General features: G+C 38.0%; 1 protein-coding gene across 1 annotated transcript in view; it reads left to right on the top strand.

Moving 5' to 3' along the window:
• Positions 1-5,152: 5,152 nt before the first annotated feature.
• The window catches only part of LOC127625164 (arrestin domain-containing protein 1-like), a 52,972-nt gene continuing 31,138 nt past the window's right edge, over positions 5,153-26,986 (top strand). Inside the window, exon 1 of the mRNA XM_052100257.1 lies at positions 5,153-5,374. Coding sequence (XP_051956217.1) covers positions 5,257-5,374 — 118 coding nt within the window. The 5' untranslated portion in view covers positions 5,153-5,256. The remainder of the gene's footprint in view (positions 5,375-26,986) is intronic.

The following is a 26,986-nucleotide window of genomic DNA, read 5'->3' as shown; positions in this document are numbered from 1 at the left end:
TATATATATATATATTTTTTTTTCCCAGTTCAACTTTTATCTAAAACTGTAATGCTGATAAGAATATTTAGAAGAAAAATCAAATAAATAAAAAATTTGAATAATGCAATACAGAAGCATTTTCTATAGCGGGTTTAGACACGATAAGTGTTAGGGGGAGAGTGGGGTGATTTGTGCCGGGGGGGAAGTAGATCCACCCCTTGTTTCTGGAAAACCATAGAAGAAATTGGTCATGTGACCACATAATTTTGAAAAGCCATCCATTTTACTCATCCTCCAAAGAAGAAAGACACATGACATGAGAGGTAAGCACATTTTAGCTCAAAAAACTGTTTTTTTTCCTTTCAAAGTAAAATTTTCTATGATTAAGGTTTTTTGATTGTAGCGTCTGAACAATTATAGACAAGTCTGAAAACATTTTACACATGTTTTAGTGCTTTATCAGGCTACAAAATGAGTCTATAGAGTTAGCATGATGTTAGCTCTTAACTGCTGGATCATGCTAGTTTTTACAATTTGTGGGTCTGGGGTGATTTGTGCCAAAGGGCCTGGGTTAAGTTGTGCCAGTGGCCCCCACTTATGATTATTTACCCATACAACAAGGATATCTTCCCAAATGAAGATTATGCCCCATCAGTGGTAACAGACAGGCCAAACCCAGAAGAGCCCTCCACCATTGCTGCTGCTGACCTGCCTGGACAATCACATGAGGAGCCAACCCATGCCACAGGTCCTGAAGCAGGTCCAGACTCAGGGGAGCCACCTGCCACTCTTCCGGAACCAAATCCTGAGCACTCATCAAGTGATGAAACTGGTTCTGGTGCCCATGGGAGTTATGTGTCTCCAAAAGTCATACTTCCCTTGCCAAAAGCCACAGCAAGAAGGCCCAGAATGATGAGAAAGAAAGTAAAAACAAGAATCGTGACCGACACACCTGAGAAGATGGAGCTGGAAAAGGCACACAAAGATAAACAAGATAAAAAGGTTGAAAAGGAAAAGAAAAAGAATGAAAGGCAGAAGAAATGGGCTCTGAAAGGCTCAAATCAAACCAAAATCATAAAGAAAAAGGTTGTGCACAGTAGCTCAGAAGAAAGCACCATGGGCCTTCCACTTGATGACACCACTGACGATGAAGCAGAAGATGACCTGGAGAACACACACAACAAAGAAAATAAAAGGGCTGAAAAACAGAAAATGAATGAAAATAAGAAGAGTGGGGCTCTGAAAATGTCCAAACCAACCAAACCCAAAAAGAAAGTGACAGTCAAAAGTAGCTCAGAAGAGAGTGACATCTCCATTCCACTTAACGACACCACTGATTATGATAGTTCAGATGTCCAGAATGATGATGATGATGATGATGGTGACAAGGATCTGTCTTCTGGTGACTTTGTCATTGTGAGCTTTGCTGGTAAAAACCAAATCCTATAACTACGTTGGATTGGTGGAGAAGGTTGAGGGTGCAGACATCAGTGCAAAGTTTCTAAGGCAAAGTTGTAAGAAGTCTGTGGATGGAAAGCCCATCTTTACATTTAAAGAAAATGATGAAGGAGTCATCCCTAGAGGTGATGTGCTCAAGAAATTACCCACACCCCAAAAACTTGGTGGTACAGCCAGAAGGAAGCAGAAGTTTATATTCCCCTGCAGCATTGGCAAGTGGGATGTTAAGTAGTAGGCCAGATCCAGACCACCTAGACTTACATACTCACTGGGAATAATCTGGAGAAGTGAGGAGATGAGCATGCCTCATCAGTGTTTGACTTAGGCCTACCTGCCATTTGTTTAATTTAGCTAACACTGATTTCAGTTTTGAGTTTGCACTATCAAATCAAATCAAATCAATCAAATCAAATCACTTTATTGTCACACTACCATGTACACAAGTGCAACAGTAGGTGAAATTCTTGTGTGCAGTTCCGAGCAACATAGCAGTCATGACAGTGACGAGACATATAACAATTACAATAAACAACATACTTACACAAAACAATTTACATATCAAATGTACACATACTTACACAAAACAATTTACAAATCAGATGTACACATACTTACACAACACAATAATTATATACAATGCAGAATATAGAACAGAATATACAATACAATACAATAAGTGGGAGTATATGAAATATATATGTGTATATATATATATATAGCAGTTGTATTGAGGAGAATATGTTGACAGTCCAGTGTGAGATTATAGATTAATAAAGTGCAGTGCTAATTATTGATCCTGATAGATCAAGAGTTCAACAGTCTGATTGCTTGGGGAAAAAGCTATCATGTAGTCGGCTGGTGCGGGTCCTGATGCTGCGATACCGCCTGCCTGATGGTAGCAGTGAGAACAGCCCATGACTTGGGTGACTGGAGTCTCTGATGATCCTCCGAGCTTTTTCACACACCGCCTGGTGTATATGTCCTGGAGGGAGGGAAGCTCACCTCCGATGATGTTCCTGGCAGTTCGCACCACCCTTTGCAGGGCTTTGCAGTTGTACGCGGTGCTATTGCCGTACCAGGCGGTGATGCAGCCAGTCAGGATGCTCTCTACAGTGCTGGTGTAGAACCGTGTGAGGATGTGGTGGTTCATTCCAAACTTCCTCAGCCGTCTCAGGAAGAAGAGGCGCTGGTGAGCCTTCTTCACAACGGCCTCAGTGTGGACGGACCATGTGAGTTCCTCAGTAATGTGGACACCGAGGAACTTGAAGCTGCTGACTCTCTCCACCGGTGCTCCATTGATGGTGATGGGGCTGTGTTCTCCGTCTTTCTTCCTGAAGTCCACAACAAGCTCCTTGGTTTTACTGACGTTGAGGGAGAGGTTGTGCTCCTGACACCAGCGTGTCAGAGTGTGCACCTCCTCTCTGTAGGCTCTTTCATCATTGTCAGTGATCAGACCTACCACCGTCGTATCGTCAGCAAACTTAATGATGGCATTGGAGCTATGTGTTGCCACACAGTCATGTGTGTACAGGGAATACAGGAGTGGGCTGAGAACACAGCCCTGCGGGGCTCCAGTGTTGAGGGTCAGTGATGAGGAGGTGTTGCTGCCCATTCTAACCACCTGACGTCTGCCTGACAGGAAATCCAGGATCCAGCTGCACAGCGAGCTGTTTAAGCCCAGAGCCCGGAGTTTCTCATCAAGCTTGGAGGGCACTATGGTGTTGAATGCTGAGCTGTAGTCTACAAACAGCATTCTCACATATGTGTTCCTTTTTCCAGGTGGGAGAGAGCAGTGTGTATTGTAGATGCAATGGCATCATCAGTGGAGCGGTTGTTGCGGTAGGCAAACTGCAATGGGTCCAAAGAGGGGGGCAGAACAGAGCAGATGTGATCTCTGATTAACCTCTCGAAGCATTTGCTGATGATGGGGGTCAGAGCAACAGGACGCCAGTCATTTAAGCATGTGATTATAGCTTGCTTCGGTACAGGCACAATGGTTGATGTTTTGAAGCATGTGGGGACTACAGACAGGGAGAGGGACAGATTGAAAATGTCTGTTATTAAACTAAAATAACTATGTTATTAAAGAGAAGTTTTATTGAGTTTTTAAGAGGCCTAAGTCACAATAGGTTGTTTAGAAATTAGCCTAGTCATTTTATTCTTATATGTTAGATAATTGACAGACAGCGTCTATTGCCAAAGCCTTTTTGCCTGAAATGATTCACAACTATCATATAGGCTATTGTTTATTTTGTTTTCCCAAAAATTACAAAATATGACTTATTCCAACAGTTTAATAGGGTGAAAATGTCTAAATAAACCTTAAATGAGTAATTTTGTATTGAATTTATCTTGCTTTCATATAGCATTACAGCTCATAACATTAAAATGTTCTGTTTTACTTGAGAAATCACTGGCACAATTTACCCCAATGTATTCCCCTAAAGGCACAACTTACCCCGCACCAGGGTCAAGTTGTGCCACGAGACAATTTTTTTTCCCAAAAGCTATATTTCTGAAACACTTTATTTCAGATCCAAAGTTATTGTTCTCAGGGATGCACAACATCCTGAAATAGATGTACATCCTTAAGTTGAAGGCATTACTGTCATGGCCTCACTTTAAAGTCACTTTGAGTAAAAACTGGCACAACTCACCCCACTTTCCCCCTACTGTTTTTTTTGAATTGCTAAAACACATTTCTTAAAACCTTCACCCATTTTCTCACAACTTTAAGCACAAATCCAAATCTTCAAACTACATTCACAAAACCCTTGACTCTTCAAGCAAAATCAAACAATCATACAATCGCCTCAAAACCATTTTATCTGTGCTCAAAATCAAACAATGCTTTCAGATCATACACACAGCAAGTCACTACAAACTATGAACACTACAGAGCGTTCATTAGAAAATTAGACTACATCAGAAAATGGGGAACACAGCGTCCAGGGCATGTAGTTACAGATTTATTTTTTAAATTGTATATAGTTAGCGCATTTTGCAATTACTGTCAAAAAAAGAATAGTACACATCACAACTTACAGTAGTACAGTGAATATATTGTATACTGTAAGTACTGCAAGTAATACAGTATTGAATATCTGCATATGCAACACTTGCATACTGTAAAAATGCAGTAGCCTAATCCACTAACATGCTAAAAGAAAAGCACATTACAGTAAACTCAAAAATTGTGTAAAACATGCTAAATGAAAGTCAATGAGAGATTAATTCTGCCTCAGCATCACGTTTTCACATCACTAGAAACAAGCGTGAACTTATTGTCGAAAGAGTCGTTGTGTGTAAACGATCACAACTGTGTTGTAGTTGTGTTTAACTTTTGATGCCCGTGTTTACCGTTTAGCAACACAAGTGCTCACAGTGTGAAATGTGTTTTAGTGAGAGCCAATGTGTTAAGAGTTTTGCAAAAAAAAAGTGAGACTGATTCGACAAACGGGGTTAGGCCACTGATCACATGGTTCAGAGAATGGGGTTTAGTGTTTTAGCAATTCAGAAAACTGAAATTTCACGAACTCGTGCAATTTTTTTTGTTGCATACTTTTGCATTAAGTCTTGATAGCTAATTAAAATCCAATTAAAAATTAAAAAATTTAATTATATCCAATGCTAACATTATTTCATATGATAATTTGAAACGACCTCGAAGCGCCTTCCCGGATGACGTCAGCGCTCGTTGATGGGTGGAGAGATGCGAGCCTCAGGTGGCACGTGAAACTGGCTGGATTTTGCCCGTTACTTCATAGCGACGACCTCGTCCGCGTTGGAGCGCGTGAGTGGTGCTTTTTGACAGACATGGGGAAGCTTCAGGAATTCGAAATTACTTTCACCAATAACAAAGTGGTCTACAATCCAGGCGAATCCGTATCAGGAACTGTGAGAATTAAAACAAGCCACTCCTTACAGTTGAAAGGTAAGCTGCTCTTTATAGTCTTTTATATAGACTATTACATAAGGTTAGGCTACAATAGGGGGAAATGTTTGCATGGAGTGTAGCACGGCTGTTTAAGCCGCAGGGTTTCTCCCCGTTTAATGTCATATGATGATGGTAGTGCAATGGATATCAACGTGTTCTGCGCACGATGGGCACGTCCCCACATGACTGCGTTGAATGTTGACATTCAGCATTCAATGCCGCGGTTTTTTAAATTGAATGCACTATTGCTTCAATTACCAATAATAATAAAAAACAGGACGCGGGATAACAGGGCAGTGTTACGTTGTCAACCACAATACTTCGACGACTGGACTTCTGTTGTCATGAATGTCAATACACATCCTGTTCCTCATGTGCTTCTTGTTTCTGTTCCGATTGCCCAATCAATCCGAACCGTTTCTCTTTGCACCCGCTATACGTAAGTAACAACTTAGCCTAGTTGTCACAATTTAGTTAGTTAGTTAATTTGTTCCAGTAGGGAAAATGGGTTTGCAGCATAATCACACAGACATCAGAAATCACGATTGGCATAAACAACATACATGGTGTTTGTGTGTGTATGCATGTGTAATATATATATATATATATATAAGAATAATGAATGGAATGAATGAATGACCAGACCAGCTGGTCATCAGTTAACAACTATTAAATGAATAATTTAAAAATGTAATTGCTTGAGGGATAAAAGATCATTTGGACCTGTTTTTCATACAACGGGGAACACAATACCGTTGGCCAGATGGCAGCAATTCAAAAGCCAAGGCCAAAGGATGCCTCTTGTCACTCACAATATTATTTGCCTTATTTAACACTCTCTCTTTATAAATACTTTCTATACTCTGTAACGTAATCCCTAACAATTTACTTGCCATATATACCACTTTCCTTACTGATTTCTTCTGTACCTCGGTAGCATTACCATACCAACACATAATACATATAATAATGTCGTAACACTATAAAAGCACCATAAAACATCAAAAACATTCTGTTGTGGAGATTAAAGGAGAGTAATTTCTTTAGGAAATACATACTCTGTTGTGTCTTCTTTCTTACATAATCAGTCCACATGTTTCATTTAAGCTTGTGGTCAAGCACTACTCTGAGGTATTTATAATTTGTAACTGCTACAAGTTATTTTGCGCGACAGGCAGCAATCATTTCAACATATAGTGTGATGTTGACATTTACATTCGTTTACATTTACGAGAGACAAAAAAAAAATACTTTTTAGCGGCTCTTCAGCATCTAACTGTGCAGTTTTCAGGGTGCGTTGGCCGGGTTCAAGTTTCAACACGTTCAAATATATATATATATATATATATATATGATATTAAAATTAATAAATGTCTATTTTTCCTGCCTATTGTATTAGTATTTGTTTATCACCCCTTACGTATTTTAGATACGTTCCTATAGATTGTTATTTACACAGGGCAAATATACTATTTATCAAATCTATTTTATTACGTATCGTATTTTAATGGGGGATATAATTTATTACATCTGACAGTTGTGTGACCAAACAAGGTTTGAATATCAACCGTAACAAAATCAAACTGATTTTCAACACTTCTGTGTACACATTTGAAGGCTATTATTGGATCAATATGGGTAAACATCATATTACGCGACTACGCATCACTTAACGGAGAGCTTACGACCTAATTGTTCTTGCATTAAGAACAGGTAGTACAACCAAATTAAGCACTGACTTAGTCACAAACTAACTAGTAGGTACTAAGACCTTAGTGTGAACTTTACATCCCAACTTACGTGAGACTTTACAACGTGCAACCCTACCATGGTTCATCAAAGAACGTTGTCTTTAGATCTCCTCGTTGTCGCTATAATGTGGTTCTTGCTCTCGGGGCACGTGGTGAGTTGTGTGTGGATGCCGCTGAGCATAGTGTGAAGTCACCACAATTGCTATGTCTCCGTGGTAACGTGCTCAACAAGCCACGTGATAAGATGCGCGGATTGACAGTCTCAGACGCAGAGGCAACTGAGATTCATCCTCCGCCACCCGGATTGAGGCGAGTCACTACACGACAACGAGGAATTAGAGCGCATTGGAAATTGGGCATTACAAATTGGGGAGAAAAGGGGGGAAAAAACTAATCAAACATGGCACTAGCATGAATAAGGTCTTTAAAAAGGTTTAGTATCCGTCAAGCATTCTGATGTTTGTTATTGTTACCAACTAACATCCTCCAAGAAGTGCAGCACGTGCTTTAACGTTCACTCAGCATGCCTTCATGTGTCTAAAACATATAGAAAGATGCAATGGAATGGTTTAGAGACATATTTTTCAAAGATGAACTACTTGTACAGTATATTTTCCTATTAGATGTACATATCTAATAAGTAGGGCAGTTTTTTTCAGTGGGGCATTTCCAGTGAAAGTGAAGAGGGCCAGTCCATAAACGCATAAGTGCATTACGGACAGGGCCAACAGCATCAGTGCCCAGGGGGGCCCTGGGCTGCAAGGTCTCACAGCCCATCCACTTAAAAAAAAAAGAAACAAATATTTATATACACTTAAATATGTGGGCCCCAATGCCTAGACAAGGCCTGTTCACAAGGGCCCTGTGACTGTGAGGGCCCCAAGACGTCTTATAGGGCTGCTTTGCCTCCCTGTTTCTAATTAACATTTGCACTCAAATCAATGCACTGGATGTCTACTGCCTACTGGTGAAAGTTCCCGTGCTCTTCTGGAAGTAGAAGACCTTGTAATTTCATTTCCAAAATTTCTGCCTTGTGTGTGTGATAAACTTATTGTTTTTGACCTGAAATCTTTTCTGATTTTGATAGAGTAAAAGTAACAATAATGTTAATATTGCTACTGATATTTCGAATTGAGTGTTTACTGAAATGAAACAACGTGCGCTAGCTTTTTTTGTAATAGAAAAATCGTGTCGAAAATGTGTGTTTAAAATGTGATACAACTAGGGCTGCCCCGACCACAGATTTTCCTAGTCGACTAGTAGTCGTTAGTTTATGCCATTAGTCGACTAGTTGTTGGACGTTTATGATATTAATTTAATTACTTAAATTTAGATTGTTTGGTGGGCATCAGAAAACAGTTTGATTAAGTAAGTAATAATTCAGATGAGTAGGAACGGATATAGCAGCGTGAGCCAGAACTGCCTGAACTCTTTGCAGAGTTTGTTGGATGTAGCTTAAAAACGTTAATGTAAGTAATATACAGTTCCATCAAATACCCTTTAAACATAAACACCAAAGCAGCATGAATATTTGAAAGAATTTGATTAGTAGTTTTTTATTTTGATACAACGGTATAATCCATTTATAGTGGTTATGATGGGTATTTTTAAATTAGTTGGCACTGTTACATTTACAATCAATATTTTTAAATGTGTACACTGCATTGCAATACTCTATAGATACATGATTGGAGATCATTTTAATCACATTTTAGCTTTTTAAAAATTTATAAATTCTTAATTCTAGCAATAATATGATGTCAGAAAATTGCTTATGGTATCAAAATGATGCCAATGTGTAAAATAACATGTCAGCTACAGATTTTCAACATAATATTCACAAGACTGGAACCTAAATATGAAAACAGAATTACACATCTAATGATGAAAAAACTGCCTAAGATCATGTCCATTGTGACCTGCATGGTTTACCTCAGTTGGCGTAAAAACACAATTATTACTATTTTATACTAATTCTAGGTTAACATTAGGTTTATGGAGCAGGGCTCTGCATGGGTTTCACCAAACCATCCAATGCTGTAGGAACCTATTTGTAAAATTCTTGATGAACAGCGCCTGCTCAGTGTTTCAGTTGAGCAGTTTTTTTCTTTTACCACATCTGCCCAGTGTGTGATTAGAATTCAGCTGACTGTAAATAACAGAGTATAAAAAGAGACTTAAACCAATTAAAGTGGATTGTGTGGATCTCAACTTTAAAAGATAATTCAATCTTAAAGATAATTGATGTGGGGGGGGCCCTAAAGGTAAATTGGCCCCAGGGCCCTCACTAGTCATAATCCACCCCTGCATAAATATTCAAATACACACAGTTTAAAAAGTATAGTCACAAGGTGTAAATATTAAGCTGTACATGTTAACAAGATTTTAGTATCAGTTGAGCTTAACATGTAGAACCTGAATCATTCCTTTAAAACGCTATGCTCATGATGATGCTAGGTGCTACACAGCGGCCCAAAACAAACAATTAAAAGAATAGTTCACCCAAATATTAAAATTCTCACATAATTTAGTCACTCTCATGCCATCCCAGATGTGCATGAAAGATATCCCAAGATATTTAGAACAATATCTCTGCTCTGTTGGTTCATTCAATGCAAGTTATCAGGGTCCAAATCTTTGAAGCTCAAAAATCATATAAAGGCATCATAAAATTAATCCATACGACTCCAGTGGTTTAATCTATGTCTTCAGAAGTGATATGATAGGTGTGGGTGAGAAACAAATCAATATTTATTTATTTTTTTAGCCCTCCGAAGCACTCTTCTCTATTAAGAGTTCTTCATTTTTTTGGTGATTCGCATTCTTCGTGCATATCACCACCTGGGCAGGAGGAGAATTTATAGTTCTCATTAAAATAGCACAGACCGAATGCAAATACATGTCCTGTGTGAACGACCCCTTCACTGTTTTTAGAGTGTGCTGAAAAAAGTTAAACTAGTTTAGGCCAGTGGTTTGTCCATACTGATGAACATCGGAAAACAAGACACTGTCACTGTGTGTGAAAGGAATCCAATCAAGTTTTAATGAAGTGGCCTAAACACACGTCACTGGGTAAAGAGATAAGAAAGTAGGTTAGACAACGTGCTTTTCAGACTGAGTGAGTGGACACAAAAAATGTATTGTAAGTGTTTTGACAGAACTATCTGTTTATGGTGTGTGGTTGAGTGAGACATACTGACAGACAAACTTGAGAAAGAAAGAGACTACTCTAAAATGCCTCATTGCATTTATATTGTTTTATGGTTTGCATACACAAATGAGACTAACGATGGTGAGGCACTGCTACCCCACTCGAGGACCCTACCCTTATTCTGACACTTTAATGAAAAATGATTTATGTTCCGTTCTGTGACTCTGTTGTTCCGGTCAATAATGAGAAGGGTCTCTTTGCATTTGACAGCACATTTGTGACCTTAACGTGCTGTGAGTTGGCACGCAGCTTTCGCCTGCTGTAATGCTTATCAGTGGATTGCGGGACTGGTGGTGATGCCACTGTTCTAGGGGAGGATGAGTTCATGTGGCTGGTGTGATTATTCATTCTCTGCTGGCACTTTAATTCATTAAGTCTTCCTGCATTTCCCATATTAGTACTTTGTGGATTGGCTTGGGGTGCCATTCACCTTAAATTAATGTGGAAAAAGCTCCTCTAATGCATCTTTGTGGCATTCCCTCCAGCAGACATTGTGCATTAGAAAAACATTGAATTTTCATTTGTGGGAGAGCTTATTAAAACAGCCTAAAAGAACAGCCTTTTAATTTACCTATAAGTACAGCCAGTTCGACAATTTCTATCAAATTTGTTTCATCTGTTATTATAAAACTTTCGTCCACAAAAACCTTGTAGTGCTTACATTTATTGTACTGTAGGAAAATTTTGTGGACAACAGGATGTCTTTGTTCATGGGCCTCAGTTTAGATGCCTTGCTGTTGAAGTGTCTGGAAATGCTCGGAATTGGCAGGTCCAAGTATCCATCACAAAATATGTTCTCTCTGCTATTGTTAAAACTTTTAAAGCTCATTTCTGTTTGGTTACTACTGTAGTTTTACATTTTCTTGAGAGAGGTGTCTTTAAAACGCTCCTGTTACAATGAGTGTCTCGAATAGCAAATGTACTGGATATTGTCTTATTTAACCTCAGACAGCCATCAGTGTGTGTTAGATGACAGGGAGTCATTTCTCTTTTGATGCTGATTAAGTGCACAGCAGCAGCGATCATTCTTGACTGGCTGGCCGCAGGCCCCAAACACCACAAGAGTGTAAAAAAGAAGAATCTGGCAGAATCAATTTCCTCCGCTGTTGTTAATCTGCTTGTAAGTGCTGTGCCTGATGTGCTTACGAACATTATTTTTAGGTTAACATTGCTGTCAGTTTAGATTAAGCTCACACTTGTTTAGCTATACCTTAGGAATAGTTAACTTAAACTAATTCTGCCATCGTTTACTCACCCTATAGTCTTTCTAAACCCGTATGACTTTCTTTCTTTGGAACACAAAAGCAGGTATTTCATTCCTTAAAATAAATGTTAAGGGTGACAATGGCTGTCAAACTTGATTTTCACTGAATAATGACTTAAATTTCCATCAGTTCCTGACTGATCTCACAGTGAAATCGTAAAATGTAGGTTGACTTTTCTTTATCTAAAATAGGTCTGTGCTTACTGAAATTTGAAACATTGCCCCCTGTGGCCAAAGTGGTAAGTGTCCATTTACCGGGTGTAATGTTCATTGAGAGGCACCAAAAGCAATTTGTGAAGCGATTTGTTTTCCGCTGTAAAGCTGTAATACAGTGAAGAATGCATATTTTAATAATTGTACCCCCAACCCAAACCTCAATAGCATTAGTGGAGAAAAAAATGTAATGTTAGAGGGGAAAATTGCAATGTCCGAATCGCGCTTGTGACTGACTATGGAAACGCAATTACTTCCTGGTTTCAATTAGGTCTCCCACACTGCTGATGCAATGCACTTCCGGTCGCACCACAAGGGAAGGTAAACATGTTGGAACCAATGCAAAAATGTTTGACAGGAGATGGTGCTTGTCAGCGTGTCGGCATAATGTGGGCGATCCTACTGGAACTCTCAGAAGCAACATGTCGACTTCCCAAAATATAAAGCATGTTAGTCATATGTTATGCTGCTTTTTTTCCTTTTTGGAACTTGACAACTCCTGGTCCCCATTCACATTCATTTTATGGAAGAACACAGTTTGGAGTTGCTGCAGAACTCTCTTCTCTTTATGTGATCCATGAGAAAAAATACAGGTCATACAGGTTCTGTACTGCATAAGGGTGAGTAAATGATAACATCATTTTAATTTTTATCTGAATTATCCCTTTAATAGAATTGATTACAAAATATCTTAATGCCTGCTTACTGTTTTTTACAAATGATGCTGCCCAACTTAGATCTGGATTTGCCTCAGCGTCTAACTGCAAACAGAATGACATGATGTTGTTAGGCTTAACCAGAGAACAGCTGTTCTCTTTTCAATACACGTTGCTCTGTTGAGGACGTTTTATTAAAAAGCAGCTGACTCATGCTTTGACTATCTTATCAGTCTTTTTTTAAGTCTGGGCGCTTTGATAAAGAGTCCTGTCATGGAGTGGATGGGCATGAGAGACAATTGCATATTGTTTTTTTGTTCAGCTCTGGATTACAGAACTAATTAGACAGAAATGAAGAGCGTGAATGAATATTAAAGTGTGTGTTTCTCCACAGTTTCAGTGCAGTGACACAGCTTTGTTGAAAGAAAGCCTTTTATTTACATCATACCCGTTATTCAGTGCAGAGTTACCCAACAATGTTGGTCTACTGAATGAAGATGACCAGACAGTCTTGGCTTTGGCAGAAGACATTTTTAATCCCTCTTAACTTTAAAAGGGGCTTTAGTTTGTTTTTAATCAGTCAGTTACAGAAATTCCAAAGAAGACATGATTACTTTTATCTCAAATGGTTAGAAACTCTACAGTACTAGTGTCTGGTAACAGTCTAGTCAGTTATTGAGCATAGTTTGTTTCAAACCGGACACACATGAAAAAACGCAACCTAGTCTTATAGAATGAATGTTACTATAACTACATTTTTGCAAACTGACTTTTACGTGCCACGTTCTATGTTTTGCCACAGTTTCCTGGTGAAATTGACTACAATTACAGTGGATTTTATTCACTTGCACACAAATCATGAGTACAATGGCTGATTATGACTTTATAAACATGTTTTTTCGCACTTTTACACACACACACACACTGCTATATTGTAATATTGAAACTCTTTAACTCTAATGCATCATTCGAAAATGCATTTTAACGCTTGTATTACAGACCCACCTACATTTACACACTTATTCCAATGTGATTAGTTTATTGCTCACAGGTGCATATAAATGATCTAATTAAATGCTGTCTTGAATTAGAATGTCCTTTACTACTATTATCAAAAGCCACTGACTTGTAGTGGAAAGTAGCATATCATGGTGATGTAAACTCAAAGCTGTTGGCTGCAAGCCCTTAAATATGTCCTGCCCCAACTTCCTGTTTCAATAGGAAATGCATCAATCCAAAACAAATAATTGTTTGTCAAAATATTTCCTGGGGTCTTGAACAACCTCTCCAGATGAAATTCATAATCTATTTAATAACATATTCTTAAACCTGCAAAGAAATTTTTTTTGTAAGAGAAACACAAATATTGTTATTGGAGTATGATAGCATGTTAATTGCATCAAATTAATTTGATTGTGATAAGCTTGTCTGTAATGCTCTGTAGCATTTCGACTGTGCATCGCAAGAGGCACTCACATAGTCAAGCCCCTCTATTCATTAGCACTGGACATGGGTTGTGTAAGGCAACACCACTGTTACTGAAGCCGGGATCAACATGATGCCATTCAAACTGCTTACACTTTTGGAATAGACTCGCTCTTTATCCCATCATCATATAAGATACATCCACCACTTTTACTTTCAATGTGGCATCTACGCCCTTGTGTGTGTTATGTTTGTGTTAAACATACGTTTAGCCTGAGGCTGTTTGTCCCTCTCCTAACCGGAATCACAGACCTGAAATGAATTATTAATGGAGCAGAGTTTATTTTGGAGGAAGGTAGGTGAGTATTCAGTCAATATAACACCTTAATAGTGTTCCACAGTTTCAAGGATGGGTTTAGAGCATTCACAGGTCAGTTATTGAGCATAAAAGCACATTAGAACCGTCCACAGACAAACGGCTTAATCTGAATCAGAATCAGAATGAACTTAATTGCCAAGTGTTTTGGTGATAGGAGAAACAAGTGCACACAGAACATTACAGTGAGACAAAGAATATAAAACAAGGTAAGAGTATAAATTGACATACAGATAATAGGATTTATAACAGAATGACTTATGTACATGTGCAAGTGGTAATGTATGTGCAAGGTAGGGGTATGTACAATTATTGAATTAAATATGTGAATTTACATATACATGAGATATTTACATTATTACACTATGGGGAGTTCTGAGGCAGTTTATTTGTTGAGGAAAATGGCCCGAGGGAAAAAAAATTATTTTGATTGGATGTCCTGGCACGGGGGGGCTTGTAGCAAATTATACTTCAGTAGCTTGACAGTGGAGGTCTTTTGCAGTGCAGTCATTCATGTACAGGAAGAAGAGCAGTGGAGAGAGAACGCATCCTTTAGGAGCACCAGTGCTAATAGTGAGGGTCACAGATGTGAGTTAACGCAGTCTCACTAGCTGCTGCAATCTGTCAGAAACCTGGTGATCCATCGACAGATTGGGATGGACATGGAGAGCTGGGTCAGTTTGTTTGAGAGAAGATCAGGCATGATGGTATTGAAGGCTGAAGTGAAGTCCACAAATAGGATCCTTGCAAAAGTCCGAAGTCTGTCGAGGTGTTGCAGGAAATCATCCACAGACCTGTTTGCTCAGTAAACAAACTAAAGTGGTCCAACAGGGGTCCAGTGAAGTCCTTCAGTTAGGCCAAAACCAGTCTCTCAAACGACTTCATGACCAAAGACATGAGAGCGACAGGTCTGTAGTCATTATGTCCTGTGATTTTGGGTTCTTTGTGAACCAGAATGATGGTGGAGCGTCTGAAGCAGCAGGGAACTTCACACTGCTCCAGTGATCTATTGAAGATCTGTGTGAAGATGGGGGCCAGTTGGTCATGCAGACTTTCAGACAAGAAGGTAAAACACCATCTGGGCCTGAAGCTTTCTAAGTCTTTTGTTTCCGAAAGACCCGGCACACATCCTCCTCACAGATCATAAGTGCAGATTGAGTAATAGGAGGGGGGGTTCCAAGAGGTGTTGGGGGGTGTGTGTGTGTGTGAAGATCAGATTGGGGAGGGGTGTGAGACTGGGCTTTTCAAACCTGGAGTAAAACTCATTCAGTTCATCAGCCATTAGTTGATTCTGCCAAATATTCAGCAGTTCATCCCTTGTGATTTTGATAGGGAAATAGTGACAAAAAACGTGACAAACAAACAAAAGTAACAAAAGCGCTAGATAGCTCCACAACGAAGCAACCATCTGCTGCGCCATCTTGTATAACCTGTGGCCTAGTTACCTGAAGTTCGGCTAAAGTTAAAGGAAAATTTGTATAAAGGCTGTCAAGGTCCAAAAAGAACAAAAAAAAGCACCACAAATGTAGTGCATAAGATTGGGTGGCGCAAGGGGTTATGGTTAGTCGTTACTCACATGTGCCCATATGCCCAACAACACCTACTGCTTTGAAAAATGGGGGCAGAGTTTCACATTTCGGTATTCACAGATTCTGAATTCAGTGTAAGATCAGTCTGATTGTACACAATGTGCGTTGAACTATGGAAAGTTGAAGGGGACAAAATAGTGTTAGTTTAAATTATATTTTTAAGGACACGTATAATGATAGTTTAAACCTTTTTTATTTTCAGTAATATTTAAAGATTTACTATATACATGACACCTTACAGATGTAACATTAAAACTTCTATTATAAGGTGTAAAATATTCCAATATTTCATCAAAGGATGGTCCCATACGCATCCACAGAGGTCTGGGCTAAGCCCTGAATATCTTTTGACCCAAGAACAGTCCCTGAGCTATTCGATATTCGATATGTTTTTGTATGGAACAGTCATTATTCAGTTTAAGGTAAGGGTTTGGAGTCTGGACTTGTAAGCCATTAATTTGAATAATTTTTTAGGGGTAGCTCATGGTTAGGGTAAAGGGAAGTATAGGGGTAAGGTAATGACAACGGTTCTTTAATATGAATGCTCTTCCAGACCTATCAAAATATGCTGACACAGGAACATGCCAAACTTGCCAGTCACAATATTTATGAATATTTGATTAAATATACAATCTTGTAATTCATCCTGTCTATTCAGCGAGCTTCAATTTCACTTTCAAAATTGATAAGCCTGTTGTTCAACCAAGCCCTTTGTTGACTCATTTTTGATTTTGATCCTTTGAATCCCACTTGTTTGCACTTTAGTGAACAAGCCGCCTAGTGCTCCACACCTGCTTTTCCAGCTGTAAATAGCAAATGCACTGAGTCACAGTGAAACTTGTTCCTTTTGGCATGTGTCTAAAGTTGGGGCATGGTTTTTTAAATAGAATTACCATTTGATTAACACTTTGTACATTTCAATCTTGATGTAATCATGGACAGGAATGTAGTGTCCTTTTGAAAGTATCTTGTTTTGGCCTTCATAAAGAAAGTCGCCTGAATGTTGTTTGGTATTTTTTTTTAAAGACAAAGATGCTGAATTAAATTACTAACATTTTAGATGGAAAACGGGTATATGAGTATAAGCTTGTCTATTGCCTGAAAACTGGACCCTAGAGATATGCTTCTAATAAAGACCTTTCAGTGTTTGTTATAGTAAGATGTCTGGATTGTTGGCCCACTGATGCCAACGGCACCCTTGTTGGTACCTTTAACCTTGCTTTGACTTCTTGATGCCTCCCTGCAGTCCTAACATACCAGCTGCACTTGGTAGGGCATTTTATCACAGCTCCCCAGGCCCAATGAAATGCTCTCTCTCCTCTTTATATCCATATATCTCTTCTCTATCACTTCCTGTCTCTTTCTTGCTCTCTAAAGGCTTCCAGGGCAAGGAAGAGTGAAGATGCCTATTTCTGGCTTGAGATAAGACACATTTGTCCACACTGTCTCGCTGAATGAGGGATGCAGCTGTAGTGTTTGAAGCACAGCTAAGGACAAAAGATGCTGGGACAAATTTACACTCTTTTATGTTTGCAACTAATGACACTCTCAACTCCTCTAATGATTATTTTGAAGTGTACTCTTTCAGATCACTCGTAAGCAGTAATGACTAATGTAGGGCATGCAGTACATCTTGCCTCAAATTCGCTGAATAAATCTGAAATTTTAGAGCATCTGCATTGTCTTATTAGTCTCAAAGGGAACCGACGAATCCTCGTTTTCCATAACGGGGATATTTTGAGTAAATGATCACATGTGAGAACAAAAGCTACGGATATGTCAGCATCCCTTTTTTGTCCAAGTTCCTACTGTTTATATTTCCCCATCTCAGATTTCATATCTCACAATTACATTTTCAGTGTTCCTCTTCATATAATGAATATCAAAGCTCAGAAGAGGTCCCAGAGATGAACATGTCATAGATTTGGGTATGGAAGGTAAAGTCCCTACCAAAGTTACAAGTTTTGTATATTTCTATGTCATGTATTCATTTGTAAAAATGAAAGCATTTTATTTCCCTACATTTACATTTACGTTTATGCATTTGGCAGACGCTTTTATCCAAAGCGACTTACAGTGCACTTATTACAGGGACAATCCCCCCGGAACAACCTGGAGTTAAGTGCCTTACTCAAGGACACAATGGTGGTGGCCGTGGGGTTCGAACCAGCGACCATCTGATTAACAGCCCTGTGCTTTAGCCACTAAAAAGTAAATGAAAATGTACAATTAGGAATAGATAAAAAGTAAATGTACAATTACTGTTTAATATTTGACTGTGCTGCGTTATGCCTGGAACAAACCACCGCAAATGACATGTGCACCTTTTAAAGAACCTGGAGCCACATTCACAAAATGTTCTTAAAAATAAAATATTAGCTTAAAAAAATAAAATAAAATGATAAATATGAATATGAAAAAAACCTTTTTTAAAGTTTGTAGCTAGGTACATTCTCACAAACTTCTTCATAATTGTTTTTAGATCTTTTCGAATCTGGTCCCATGAATCTTTTTAAATAATTAAACCTTCTTTTAAAACAAGAACAACTGATCAGTTTTTGGCCTTGAGGAATCATTTTCACACTGTAGGTGTAAACAAGGTGTGATTCTACAGTATGTTTTTAGTTTTTATTTGACTATAAAACATCCATATGCATGTTAAAACCAAACCTACGTCCCTGCCCCCAGGACATTGAAAAGAATGTTGTCCGATTCTTTTACAGTAAAGACTTGCGGAAATGTCATGCTTAACCTGGATGGCCTTTCTTTGTTCTGCTCTGTTCTTCTTAAAGGTCCTTGACTCAGATGACTGTAAAAGAGAGACCAGATCATGATTCACTCTGTGTGTCGGATGAAGGCCTGATTAATGGCCTTGGTTGAAAGGGGGCTTTGAGGCTGGAATGTAACTCATTCCTCACAGACAGTGTTAAGAGTCTCCTCAAATATTTTTGATCTGGATCCAGTGGTTCAATCAGGTAATCAAATGCCTTTAAGGTGGGCTTTGGAATTTTGGAATTCGTCATTGATTGTTTATTTTCCTTTGAGTGTGTGTATTGTAATAAGTGTCTAAATTTAGAGGAGAGGTTAGCATTTCCCTGGCAGGGAAGGTTTATGGCTGTTACTAGGACTATCTTGTTGGAATGCGGTTGCTATGCCACCTGCATTCAGAAGTCTTGGTCCCAGGAGTAGTATTGGGTTTCCTTACCCCAATGTCCTTTTGTGTGTTGGTGCCCTCTCCCATTCACACTCCCTCAGAGGACAAAGACGCTTTTACCCTCCGAACCAGAGCCAGCTAGATTGATTTTGCAGGAGCTTGAGATAGTCTTGAGAGGACGGTGCATGTACGCAGTTAAATTATTTCTGTGAATAGATAGAGCAGTATTTCTGAATCAGGTGAGTGCAAATTTTAAAAGTGCAAAAAATGAAACTGTGAAGTTTATCATTGTGTTTGTGGGTTTTAAGAGATCAGTTAATTAAATCCCTGTCACATAACCCAAAGTAAATATAATACAATTCAATCACTTTGTAAGAAAAAATAACATTCATGTTTTAAGTAAAGGAATATTTCAGGTTAGATATTAAGACAATATTAAAGTTACAGACAAAACAATGCATTTACAGTATGTGTGTGGGACAACCACACAACAGTTGCTCTATAGACTTCCACTTTAAGTACATTTCAGTCCACCCTTTTTTGATGAACAAGTAAAAATGTATTTTGTGGTAATCGTCAGTGTGCTGTCAATAGAGCTTAACTTATAATTTACCCAGAATGTTTCTTTGAGGATTTATCCATTGTTTTTCTGTCTTACTAGTTTGAAATGAATGATTGATAACTAGTGAAAGTTTTTTTGTCAAGGAAAAGGTAATTTCAGTTGAGATGACTGAAGTTAGAGAACTGTGGTTTGTCTGATGTCATTTCAGTAATACACCCGTATTCAAAACATCTGCATTATTTTAACATGCTGAGACACGCGGTCTCTGTGAAAACTACCAAAACTGTGTGCTAATCTCTTAGGCCCCAAGTAATTTAGTCACACTGCAAAAATGTCTGTTTATTTGATGTTGTGTGAAGTAGTCATTAGACACTTTTATGAGGTGAAAAGATTATTGAAATTAAAGTGGTAAAAGGTATTAAAGGATAAAGCTTCTAAAATCTGATTTTCTGCTGCTGGGAGATGGATATCAATAATAATAATCTAGAGCTACAGTTACTACTAACTCTCTTCATTTATATGTACAACCTTGTAGTAGCTCTGAACACCTGCTAAAGTTCCAGCCTATCTTGAATATCTCAGCTCACCATGTGCAAACGGGTATTATTAAGGAATGTTACCTGTCCTCCCAGCCTTGATGATAAGCGTTATTTGTCATTGTCACTGAGAATTTAATTACAGAATTTAATTACAACCTGCTTCCCATTTTCTCATCTTTCTGCAAACACAGATCACAAGTTTTTCAGTTATCTGTGAGAAAAATTGAAGAGGACTACATGGCCAAATACTGGAGAATACTGAAATGCCCTTTCCTATTGAAATCATGTGTTCCTGAGACAAAACAAGGTTCCAGTGACTGTATAATATACCACAAATATAATTGACAGATGTTTAATGCATGTTACAGACATTGCCAGGCAGGTTGCTGACACAATACGTATTAGTCATTGTAGCGGCAGTTCATTAAAACCTCAAAGGAAGAGGTGTTCTTCCTCTCTTTGTACTGTGTCTACTTGGAAAAAGCGTGGGTGAGATGATTCAGTTATCACACAAGACTGGCTACTAGGCAGAATTGACCCTTTAAAAGGATAGTTCACTCAAAAATGAAAATTCTCTCATCATTTACTCACCCTCGTGTCATCCCAGATGTGTACGACTTTCTTTCTTCTGCAAGAACACAAATGAAGATTTTAGAAGTATATCTCTGCTCTGTTGGTCCATACAATGCAAGTGAATGGTGATCAGAGCTCAGAAGGTACAGAAGGAGGCTTAGAAGTAATCCACGTGACTCCAGTGTTTAAATCCATTTCTTTAGAACTGTTGTGATAGGTGAGAGCGAGAAACAAATCAATATTTTATCCTTTTTTTATTATCAATCTCACCTTTGACCAGCCCCAATCAGTAGGTGGCTGAATGTGAAAGTTAAAGTAAATTCCACACCAGGTTGTGAAAGTGAAACTATAGATTTACAGTTAAAAAAAGGACTCGAATCAGTTCAGAAGATATGGATTTAACCACTGGATCTGCTTTTATACTGCCTTTTGGGCTTTCAAAGTTCTGGTCACCATTCAATTGCATTGTGAGACCAACAGAGCTGAAATGTTCTTTTAAAAACCTTTGTGTTTTGCAGAAGAAAGTAGTACACATCTGAGATGGCATTAGGGTGAGTAAATGATGAACGTTTCCTTTAAATCTGGTTCTCACTGGTTTTGTTTCATGATGCAGATTTTATATTGGATACCAACCAAAAATCATCAACAAAAATGTCAAAATATTGAAATGTTTTAATACATTTACATTTATGCATTTGGCAGACGCTTTTTATCCAAAGTGACTTACAGTGCAATTATTACAGGGACAATCAACCCAGAACAACCTGGAGTTAAGTGCCTTACTCAAGGACACCATGGTTAACAGCCCTGTGCTTTAGCCACTACGCCACCACCACTCCACACCACTTAATGTTATGCTTTTAGAGAATGAAAGTGTGTCTTGCAAACTATCCATGTTGGCATCTGACTCATTTTGCTTAATGTATAACTAGTGACACCAAACTACTGTAGAATTTGATTGTATGCCTTGCCTTTGACAACAAAAGTTATGGGAAGTGTTTTCATATGGCATCATTATCATATGATGCCATCCTACTGCAACAGTACTGTTTTGTAATGGATAGGTATATTGCTGTTGCTTTACATTTTTGTTCTTGCTTTATAATTGTTCAATATGTCACAAATATTGAAATATTTCGTTTTTATATATAACACTTTTCTTTTTTTGACAGCCTAAATTATGGGAAATGATGCCTAAAATTAGGTGGGATCATATCACGGAACTAAACATCTCTGTCATTGAATGAGTGGCTGATGTCGTCTTTGGCCTTGAGGACTCAAAGCCTCGTCAGTTTGCTTAGACTGGCAGAAAAAATGTCTAGGTGTATTTCTGTGAAAAGAAACATTGCAGAGAAGGAAGGCTACGATTGAAGATGCCTCCCTTCTCTGCAATGTTTCTTTTTCACAGAAATACACCCGAAGCTAACAGATACTGATTCATGTGATTCATTCCTGAACTTCCCGATATGCTTCATGCCAAGGAATAAAAATATGGATTACTGATTTCTTTGTCATTTATCTGTCCCTCCCTCTTTTGTTCAGTAGCTCTGTTCCGAAACCTAGTAAGCTGTAGGGATGGGACAGTATATTGAATTTCGATATATCGTGAACCAAAAAAATGACAAACCATATCGAGGCAAAACTAGATATTTCTCGATTTGAAACATTGTTTTTCTGTCCATGTGATCATAAATGAAATGACTCGTCAATCATCATAATCTTTCATCGCATGATTTTACCCCTACTGCACTGTTTTTCTACACTGTATTTAGAGTTCACAGTTCACACAAAGTCCTTGAAGTGCTTAAAGTACCTGAATTTATCTTTTGGAAATTTAAGCACTGGAATACCTGGAAAATCGCCTTTTGTTGAAATGTGCTTGAGAATAAAACAGAGAATTTCATCAATGTAATATGCATCCATCAAAGATGAGATCCCGAACTCCACTTTCATTGAATAATGTGTATTACAATATCCTTTCTCTTCTTTACTGTCAGATAAAAAAGTAAAAAGAAATATACATTTTAACAACAAATAGCACGGATGCACTAAAAAATAATAATGAATATGTTAATAAATGAGCTACAACACCTGTGCGAGTTTGTAAGATGTGGGTTAAACTCTTAAAGTGACAGTACCATTATAGTGCTGGCAATACAAATGAATGTAAACTTAAAGGTGCACTCAGTAATTTTGTACTCATTAAAAATGTTATCTCAAAGACATGAATTGTATTTTTGCAATATATGTTGGAAATCATGACCACTCACATTACAGTGAAGACTCCAATCCTATCAGTAACCTTATAAAAGCAAATTAATTCTACATGGAGAGGGTCCTCACATGGGGGCTGCCATGTTAGAATCACATGACCAGCCAAATACTACTCACTTAATCTCAGTAATAGTCCTGTTATTTCACTACTTAACTTATTAAAGTTATCATGGCTGACTGTAAATACAAAATTTCTACAATGTCTGAAACTGAAAACTACTGATTACATCCAAGCCATTAAGTATCAGTATAAGTACAAGATGACACAAAAGTTACCGAGTGCACCTTTAATGTTATTACTTGTAAATTGTAATTTTTTTTTCAAACATTGACAGCTCATATCATTATTGTATATTAGAGCTGCATGATTCTATATCAATTGAAAAATCACGATTTTTCGAATTATGATTCTCTCATGATTCTGGAAAGAAAAAGATGCTTATTTTAGTGATTTACAAAACCTGGACTTAAGGGTACTAGGGATGTCAACTGGGCTTCAAATAACATTCCTGGCTGTTAAAATAAGAGCATTCCATTTTCAACTAATGTACATAAAAAATAATTAAATGAAAAGTGCAGTGCTTGGCACAAATCCAAAAATGTAATACACAGTTTTATCATTCGAATGTGCATTTTAATTTGACAGCCCTAAAGGGTACTAAACATGTAACTTACTAGAGGTTCTGACAATATGTTCAATCTATGCAAAAATGCAATAAATATATATATATATTCAGTATTTAAATAATAATAAAGCTGTTAAAAAGTGCATAGAAAATACATGAAAATATTTAACCTGCTTCTCACATGCCAAGTAAAAGCAAGACGAGAAGAAAAAAGCTTCATTAACAGTTCTATGTTAACAGTTTTGCAAAAATGCAACGAAACACTGTTATTTTACAAATTAAAACAATGAGGCCTTCTGTGTCTCTTGTAAAAATTGCTTCAAGCTTTTAAATGAATTATTCAAGAGACAGTAATTAAATAGAGAACAGCGTAAATATTGCTTTTTGTTTTTCAGCAATTAAACATTTACAACAACAACAACAACAAGTTACATTTATATAGCGCTTTTCTCAAACTCAAAGCGCTTTACATAGTATAGGGGGAATCTCCTCAACCACCACCAGTGTGCAGCATCCACCTGGATGATGCGACGGCAGCCATAGTGCGCCAGAACGCCCACCACACACCAGCTATTGGTGGAGAGGAGATGGTAGAGTGATGTAGCCAATTCAGGGATTTAAAAATATATAATATAAAAACATAAAGATTATTAGATATATATATTAATACTGATTTTATTAAGAATGCCTAAATGCCTATAACAGACAACATGCAGCTTATATACATTTATGCATCGCACGGATTTAAAAAAAAAAAAAATTCTCCCCTTTTCTCCCCAATTTGGAATGCCCAATTCCCAGTGCGCTTTAGGTCCTCATGGTGGCCTAGGGACTCGCCTCAAACCGGGTGGCGCAGGATGAATCTCAGACAGTTGCCTCCGTGTCTGAGACCATAGCGCGTGTTGAGACTTCACACTATTCTCCTCGGCATCCACGCACAACTCGCCAACCGCCGCACCGAGAGCGAGAACTACATTATAGCGACCACGAGGAGGTTACCCCATGTGACTCTACCCTCCCTAGCAACCGGGCCAATTTGGTTGCTTAGGGGACCTGGCTGGAATCACTCAGCACACCCTGGATACATCGCACAGATTTAAAATTGTAAGAATTTGTCCCGTCTGGTAATACATTAATGGCTGTGCTTGCTTTAATATCTCGTCAAGACAACGCAGATTTAATCCTGTCTGTTTACACACTCATAATTCATTACCAGCGGAGTACTTTGATGTAAAACGACGCAAAGTCCAATATTTCTGAAGGCTTATTAGTTTGTGAAAATTTTCTCAAACTGAAAGGTATATGAGAAACTATTATTCAAATTTTAGCATTCAAATTGTTTATAAAGAACTTTATTTTGATGAGAAATTATGTGTATTTTGCGCAAGCATTTTTCAAAATATTAAACATTTTCTGCCATACTTTGTCATTTTAGTGTTCTCATATTAAATTAAGATAATATCGAATCGTGAACCTCATATTATATATCGAACTGAATCGTGAGATAACCATATCGTCCCATCCCTAGTGAGCTGCCTTGCTGCCTACTGCCTACATAGGCAACTTCTTTCTAAGGCAACATCCTAACAGAGATGGAACCTCTCATTGAATGTGTGGTGATGCTTCATTGAAGATTTCATTGTCCAATTCTGAGAGAACCAACTCAAAGTAAATGTTTATTCTGGCTGTTGGGTTTTGTTTTAGTAAGGTAAGTAAAGCTCACTGAGATGTACAGCACATGATTGAGCAGAGGATCATGGGACAGACTGACCCTGTGCAGTAATTGGTGGGAACGTTTGGGGACAGTGAGATGAGGTAGTGTGTGAGCATAACATGGGCTGAATGTCCACAGCATGTTGCGTAATGCGGCTTGGATAAGCTCCTTATATATAAACACACTGAATAGATATATAAATAATTTCAATCCAGTCTTTTATCTATTTTATATGAATAATTCAATCATTTATGTTCAGAACATTAACAAACATTATAACATTACTGTGTATAATGCTTAAGCACTAGTTAATGTGCATTCAAATATAATTTAAATTCAATGTTTGGAATATATATTTGTTATATACACATACAGTATATACATTTATGTATCTGTATGTGTATATAACAAATATATATATATAAACGGCTCCAAGCGGAATCCCAGAAATAATTTTAGTTGTAGTTGTAGGTCTGACCTTTATTGATCAGTACTGTGAATGGCTGTATTATATGCTGTCTCGTGGGCCACGAAATGAGCTCTAATGATCTATGGTGCCAGTGGACTACATGGTGTAATAAGCTCATAAAAGAAGTCATGATGTAGCCAGGAGTGAGGTGAGAGTGAAGAGGGAGAGCACGTGGATCTAATTGGTCTTGAAATTTTAATGAGGACATGGGAGATGAGTTACTTCAGAGTCTGGAACTTCAAGGATGAGGAGTCTCTTATGTCGACTTTTTTACTTAAGAGAGAAGCTTCAATATTCAGTATGTTGAATTGATTATTGCAAAGGTAAACTGTGTAGTATTACTAAAGTTATACTTGAAGGGATTGTTCTTTTTAAAGGTGATAAGATCACCCAAAACTTTAAGTTCTGTCATTATTATTATTATTTACTAACCCTCATGCCCTCGTTCCAACCGTATGATTTTCCCTCGGTGGAAAACAAGCCATTTTATATTTGTTATAGTGCTTTTTAATTGTTGTGTGTGGTTAAAACAAAGATCAAGAAAAATATATATTTTCAGGCCAGGCAATGTTATATAAGGCAGAGATATGTAATTATTATCTCTTGGGGATGGGACCGTTGCTTGCACCCACGTCTGTGTTGACACTTTGTGTCATTTCAATTGACACAGAGTTTCACAAAGTTGTCCATTGTGTTTGTCAGGAATGTGGAGGATGATGAGGCTCAGGACCCAAGCGAGTTTAAAAATAAAGGAATTTATTAATACAAAAACAAAGGCAAAAACCAACACAAACAAACTTAAACACTCCCGTAGGGGAAAAAGGTAATTCAGGCTGGGGCAGATGTAGGGATGAGGAGAACTGGACCGACCGGACCGAGTGTAGAGAATCAAAGACAGGACCAACATGAACTGACCAACAAACAGACCAACTGAAAACACTCTAGCACTGGCACAAACAAAGCAACATGCTCTCACAAGACAACAATACGCCACAATGGCATGAGTGCACATCACTAAGACAATAAGGCAATATATGCAATGCCAAACAAAGCGATGTCTCGCATTCTCAAATTAAATGAAACCTGAGCGTACATCGTGAGGCAAACGCCATTTGATGCCAGGGTTGGAAGGGTTACTTTTTAAAATTATTCCCCTACAGAAAACATGCTGTAAAATGTAATTTGTAACGCATTCCATTAGATTACTCAAACT

The sequence above is a fragment of the Xyrauchen texanus genome, chromosome 31 (assembly GCF_025860055.1).
Source record: "Xyrauchen texanus isolate HMW12.3.18 chromosome 31, RBS_HiC_50CHRs, whole genome shotgun sequence".
NCBI lineage: Eukaryota > Metazoa > Chordata > Actinopteri > Cypriniformes > Catostomidae > Xyrauchen > Xyrauchen texanus.
The sequence above is the reverse complement of the archived record's forward strand: the minus strand, read 5'-3'. Positions and strand labels throughout refer to the sequence as shown.